At 47.6% G+C, this 6,466-nt stretch overlaps 1 protein-coding gene across 3 annotated transcripts in view; it reads right to left on the bottom strand.

Moving 5' to 3' along the window:
• Positions 1 to 3,273: 3,273 nt before the first annotated feature.
• Positions 3,274 to 6,466, bottom strand: part of tbc1d22a (TBC1 domain family, member 22a) — a 73,243-nt gene continuing 70,050 nt past the window's right edge. For all 3 annotated transcript variants that reach the window (XM_029161177.3, XM_029161179.3, XM_029161178.3), the window contains one exon: positions 3,274 to 3,802. In XM_029161177.3, the coding sequence (XP_029017010.1) occupies positions 3,674 to 3,802 (129 nt within the window). In that variant the 3' untranslated portion in view covers positions 3,274 to 3,673. The remainder of the gene's footprint in view (positions 3,803 to 6,466) is intronic.

Here is a 6,466-nt window from a genome sequence, read left to right as displayed (position 1 = left end):
TAAGCCAGACATAACCCGTTTCTGCCTCAGCGACAGCAGAAGGTCCTAACGTTCGCTAGCATGAGCTCCTGATGAAAGGACTCCCGCTGGCGAACGCAGCTTCACAGGCCTGTAAATTAGGGGAGTTGGGGGGTGAATGGCACGGGCTCACGCTATAAGACTGTATCAATAAAGAAAAAAAACAACCACGACGTGTAGAGGAGAACGGCTACGAGCAACGTTGCTAATGCTAATATTTGAGGCAGTCTCTGTGTAGAGCTGCACGCTGAGCTCCAGCTGGGCCTTTGTTGGCTCGCTTTCATCTTTTATTCTCTTACTACCCTCAACATGTGTGTGTGTGTGTGAGCATGTGCACATGTGGGCGCCTTCCTGCGACCATTGTTGGTTCTAATGTATTTTTAATTTCCCACGAAGTGACTGTCCTTGGTGACCGACGCTCCATAATTGTCTGCCTGTGTGAACATCAGTCAACCTAACGAGAGCGAGGAGCTCCTCCGAGCACAGGAAACGTCATCCCGGTCTAGTTTTTTTGTCACTTCTCCTTCTCTTGTGTTTCCTGTCACCTGATACACGCACAGAGAAAGACTCATTAACTGAGCTCCTGCCATTTCCTCCAAAGGGAAGTGTTTACATGTTAGACCGCAGGGACGGGAATGGAGCGAGAATGCAACCCATGCAATTACTGTAGCTGCATGCAGCGCATTAGCACAGCCGCTAGCGCATGCAGGCTAATGCTCAGCCACAGCAACACGATGGGACTCCACCTGCAGATGTGTGCAGCTGTGAGGTGTCTGGAGGCTTTGACTTTAACTGACAACAATTGGACATGGGATATTTGGAGGTGCAGCTCATTTCTTCCGGCCTCTTACCTCCATGCTGTCGCGGGCACAAAACACACAGACGAGACGCTGCATTCAAAAGCAGTTCGGTCATATATAGGATTTATTTACATTTTTTCTATTTACAGATTTCTGTTTCAAAATCCTCTCTGTACACATTTTTAAATTCAACAGCCACCGCTCCTGTCGCCCACACACACTCTAGTATTATTAGACTTTTCCGAGTGCTCAGGAGGTAAAGGATGTGTGTGTGTGTGTGTGTGTGTGTGTGTGGAGGGGGTCGTTACTCAAAAAATGAAAAGCAGCCGAAATCGTCACCTGAAGACATGCCCCTGAACACGTTAGAAGTTTACATCGCTGTGTTTGTTCGCTTAAAAGCACAAAAGGCCTGAAAGCAGACGCCATCGAGGCCTCGATCAGCGCGGAGACGTCTCTTATATGGAAAGGCTGAGTCGGCAGCTAATTCTTCTTCCGTGGAAACAACGGCAGAGACTCTCTAATGATCTAACGATCTGAAAAGAGTTGGGAGGGTTTAGCGTTGGCCTTATAACTCACTCACACACATACACACACTCACTTTTTTTACAGTAACTGTTAAAGTTCATCATTATTTGTTGCTTCGGGCATCACTTCTTCTCAGACAGCGTTCGATATTAATCGTAAGGCAACAGAATTTCTAAAACAAGGATCTGAATAATAAAGAGAAGAACCGGCTCCATGGATTTGATAAATGCTTAGACATCCCTCTATTCACATTTCTTCAGTGTTGACATGCTACAGTACAGTATGTCCAGCTAGTGGCTATGACTGGGCACTGGCTGTTTGAAGGACAGGTTCAGCAAATGGTCAGTGGATGAGCTCAGATGAAGGGAACAGCTGACCGTGGCCCTTAGTGGCTTACAACAGATGTGCAAGGAGATGTATTCAATCAAAACATCTGCCGGCTGGAATCTAAAACCTTTTCTGCGGCCGTGACTATGTGACTATATTATTGTCGCGTGGATTCACATTCAGGCACAACTTCACAAAATTGTCTCGTAAACTGCACAAGAAACTAAAACCGTAGGGGAAAAAAAAAGAGAATCTCTAAAATGATTGAATGGATCTCATATAAAAGGCTGTAGAGTTTGATATTAGGTGCCGTTTTCCTTCGCTGGTAGCACAAAGGAAGAGGAATTAGGAAACGGGTGCCGACGGTGTAAAATAAATCCCGTGTAATCAAAGACTGACGGCTCTGGCGTCTCCCTCCCTGGGCGACAATAACGGAGCCTGGCGGAGTAGCTCCAAACATGAACAGCTTTGTGTTATATCATAAATGTTTAACTACCGCCGCCGATGCTGTCGCCGCCTCACACGACACCAATGCGGTGCCTCAGGTTCCCAGTGTCGGGGCCGCGTTGGCGAAGGCAGGAAGAGGGCAGTTCAGCGCAGAGCGGGCGAGGATCAACGAAGGTGCTGCTGTGTTTTTGTCTGTTTCTGTGCAGCTCGCTCGGGGCACAAGCGTCTCACATTAAAAGGTTGTGCTAATTAGCATTATTTATGGAGCAGAGTCACACTGGTGCCACAATCGACACGGAGTCCAGGGTCGTCGTTTTTTGGGGGGAAAACATTAAAATGCAGATCTCCCACCCAGAGTATTCAAAGCTGCGATTCAGTTCTAAGACATTGTGTGTGTTGCAGTATTTACAGCCGAGCGTATGCTCCTGCTGCTGTTAAAAATGCACCCTCAACCTAAAAAAATATACTAGATCTGCAGGGGAGGAGGAACAGGTTAGAGGAAACCAAAAGGTAAATTAAGGCAAAATTGAAAATGGAGCTGATTCTAGTTTCATTTGAGGCTGCGCTGATGCACGCCGGTCTCCAGGTCCCGCTACTGTTTGTGTGTGTGTTCTGAGGTAGTCCTGAGGAGCAGCACTGAATCGAGACGACGGGCCGCTGTACCCAGGCGGGTCAAACTAACAAGTGGGGGTGAGTAGCCGTCCTACTGCTAATGGCTTATTACCATCTTCGACGCGGCCTGCAGCCTTTTACGGCGACGCTGGAGTGTGGGGGTGGGAGGACGGGAGGTAAAAGAGGGCATGCTCTTGCAGACTGACAATTTCTCTCTCTCTGTGAAACCCTAATGTGTCTGTGAGGGGGAAAACACCCAGAAAAATACACGGCCCTTCTGGCAGGATGCAAAATCAGGGGAGGTCATGTTCCCTCAGGTTGTGTTGTGGACCAAGAGGCAGGGCTCAGATATGTAAACAGTGTAGCACGATGCCCTCCTGCCGCCTTTTTCTTTGTTTTTGCAAGCTGCAAAAAGGTCACGTTGTTGCCTTGGGGAACAAAACACGATGTATTGCCATGGTATTGGAGATAACAATAAATTGAAAGCAACATTTTTCTGAGGCAGACTGAACCCCAGGCGGTGCTGAGCCTGGGGTTGGCCTGTGGCCATGCATCAGGCCTGAGGCGTCACCTTGACCTGACCAAACACCAAAAGAAGTCCGAAGAAGGAGGAGGAGGAAGTTCTGCACCTGACTGCAGGAATGCACATTGCAGAGCTCATCGCAGAAGAATCAATGATAATAATTAAAAAAAGGGTGTTTGAATGCTACTCCACACGTCAAACCCAGTCATTGGTTGGTTCAAATCTCTTAGAAGCCGAAAGACTCAAAGGGGAGGTTGAGGAAAGGGCAGATCCGTCCGTGTAGAAACAGAGGCCTCTACAGTAAGTTCAGCAGGTGTCTGTGTGTGTGTGTGTGTGTGTGTGTGTGTGTGTGTGTGTGTGGTGGGGGGTGCAGAGGGGGAGGCGGGAAGAGGAGGGGGAGCGGAACACGGAGCCACGCTCATCATCTCTTGTAGTGGTTGGGCGCGTCGGCGAAGGCGAACTTCAACCGGTAGGCCTCGGCCAGCAGCACGCTCACTTCCTCGTTGCCCCAGTGCATTGTGGGAAGGTTCTGCAGGAGGATCATGAGGCCCTGTCGAAGGAAAACGACAAAGAAAGCAATGAACACCAAAACACAAGTATTAATTTAATTAGTTCTTCTAAAAAGAAAAACCACTAGATATAAACCTGGAGCCGTAAATGCAATTGCATTATTAAAAAGAAAATTCACCTGACACGCTAAAGGTTTACCTAATTATAACCACAACAAAAGGCCTCAGATGACCACCATCACTTCGAACTATAGGAAGAGTCAAGATAAAGAGAGCACCGCGGGCAGTTTAACACCCACGGCTTGTCATCGCCTTCTTTAAAAGCCTCAGTAAACATGCGTAGAATCAGGAAGTAGGAAGTAGAAGCTGGAGTGGTTCCTGTAGCTAGATTTTAACATCAGGTGTAATAAGATTAAGAATAAGAAAACCTTTAAAACCTTTAATAGTCCCGCAGTGGGGAAATTACCTCTCACAACAGCAGTAAAGTAAGTGGATCTAAAAGGCAACGCCCCCCCCCAAAAGCGGCGACAGGCCTCGCATACAGTACAGGTAGATCCCTTCTGTGGTCTGAGGTGAGTGTGTGATGCCACTGTTGCACACAGCTCCGCAGGTTGTTCCGTCTGCTCGTGTGACACAGATGCTGTTATTAACTCAGCCTTGTGCTTTAATAACAGCTGTGTGAGAGAGAGAGAGAAAGTGAAAAGACGAAAAGACAAAGTACGGGGGCCGAGGCACTGAGGAAGAGCATCGAGAGAGGGGGAGAGAGAGCAAGAGAAAGAGAGCGAGAGAGAGAGCGAGAGAGAGAGAGAGAGAGAGAGAGAGAGAGAAACAGAGAGAGAAACAGAGAGAGAGAGAGAGAGAATCAAGTGTCAGGCCCGAGTCCTTCCCCGGATTCCTGTTCTGTACATCGCCGTGGAAACGCACACCAGCCCCGTGTTCAATCACAGCAACTAATGCCCCTCTCTCAAAGGGGAATGAGTCTGGTTAGCGGTGAGACAGGCCACGCATGTGTGTGTCCGTCCCAGGAGCTTTCGTCATCAAGCCTGAAATCACTGCTGTGACAACCGGGTTTACAGCCAATCACGGCGTTCATAATCACAACGAAGGGCAAATTACAGCGAATCTTCTGGTGTCCACACTCATCTCAATCCTAAAAGTACGTGACCCCGTTGCAAAAGTATCTCAAGCCTATGGCAAGTTTATATCACATATATTAAGCATTATTTATTTGACCCTATTATTAGAACAGCATATGTTTTACTGCTTGAAAGTGCTAGAAAAGTCAAACTCAACTTCTTGTGGATGAAATACAGGCAGCAACTTTGTATTATTTTACCCTTCTGCAGAATTAAATCGAAGGTGTTTGGCTCCATTAACTTTCTCTTCCTTACTCGTTTTTAATGAGCCGGTAAGACGACCCTGATGACTCTTCAGCGAGGAGTATTTGTATTCTGAGTGAGCGTGGAACCGTACAGGTTTCCTTCAACTAATTAGGCTCACAGCCGGCGATGGACCTGGAATTTCTACAAATTTGGCCGAGGCTGCGATTCACCTGTTTTGTGAATAACGTAAAGCCGATGAGCGGTTCACATTTGTGGACAGCACTGTTCATGCTGAGTTGACTTTTAGAAGCCTGAGGTCCTTGAAATCTGTTAACGACATGAACGAAACCCAGTGGCGTGTTAATTTCACATTGAACCAGACGCTGTCGTGGAGGCTCCTTCGAGAGGACGGCCCTTGACTTTGCAAAGACGCATTCCTCTGGAGCGGCTTCACTCGGGCACGGACGCAGAGGGATGGAGACAGGAGGCGGCCTGATCAGGACTCAGCGTGCGCCTCTCTCATCTGTATTCAATAGAGCATCGCTATCAGCTCTGCCCCCTTTCATCACTCGTCCTCTCTCTCCCATTCACTCGCAGACAAAATCCAACCATGTTGTTCACCAACTAACACTGCATTTTTTTAGAGTCAGTGCATGCGTTTGTGAGGCTAAAACAAACACGTGGGCTAAAATATTCAAAGCATCTGACCTGAAGAAGACCTGCTCATTGTCTTGCTCATCAACAACCTACGGTTACTGTATAGTCAGATCCACTCCAGATCAACATTTAGGCAATTTGAAATGATGAGCTCGGAAACATGGAAAAGCAGAGGACATGACTGTGGTGGATTAGCGGCGCTGATCTACTGTAGATCCCTCCAGGAATGTCCTGTGATTCAAGGTGAGCGCGAGTGATTAGGCGGCGCTGCTCCGTGCAGATGGGCAGTGACCTGAAGAATACTGCGAAAGTGACCCAAGGCGAGTCGAATATCCTGCAGGGGCCGAGTCAATCACCCGACCTGAGTCGAAGCGGACATAAATTTCACGTCCCGAAGGACAAAGGCCCCAGAGAGCGTGGCATCATCGAGACGAAGCACAGCATCATTAGAACTGTACCTGGCATCGATATGAACTCAACAGTACAGACGCTACAGGACTCGGAGTCGACGTTACTAAGTACATGTAACACACTCCTAATGGCACCAGAGATGTTGACAACATGTATCCTAGCAACAGCAGCCCACAGATGTCAATCAGTTTTTCTAAAATTTTCAATGTGACCTTCTTGCCAACCGTTAAACTTTACGATATTGTTCTCCAGTATCATTTTAAACTATATTCATTTTCTGGAATCAACAGTTGGAATTAAATGCTGTGCAACAGG

Source organism: Betta splendens, chromosome 9 (assembly GCF_900634795.4).
Source record: "Betta splendens chromosome 9, fBetSpl5.4, whole genome shotgun sequence".
NCBI classification, from domain to species: Eukaryota; Metazoa; Chordata; class Actinopteri; order Anabantiformes; family Osphronemidae; genus Betta; species Betta splendens.
This window is presented reverse-complemented; position numbering and strand designations above follow the sequence as displayed.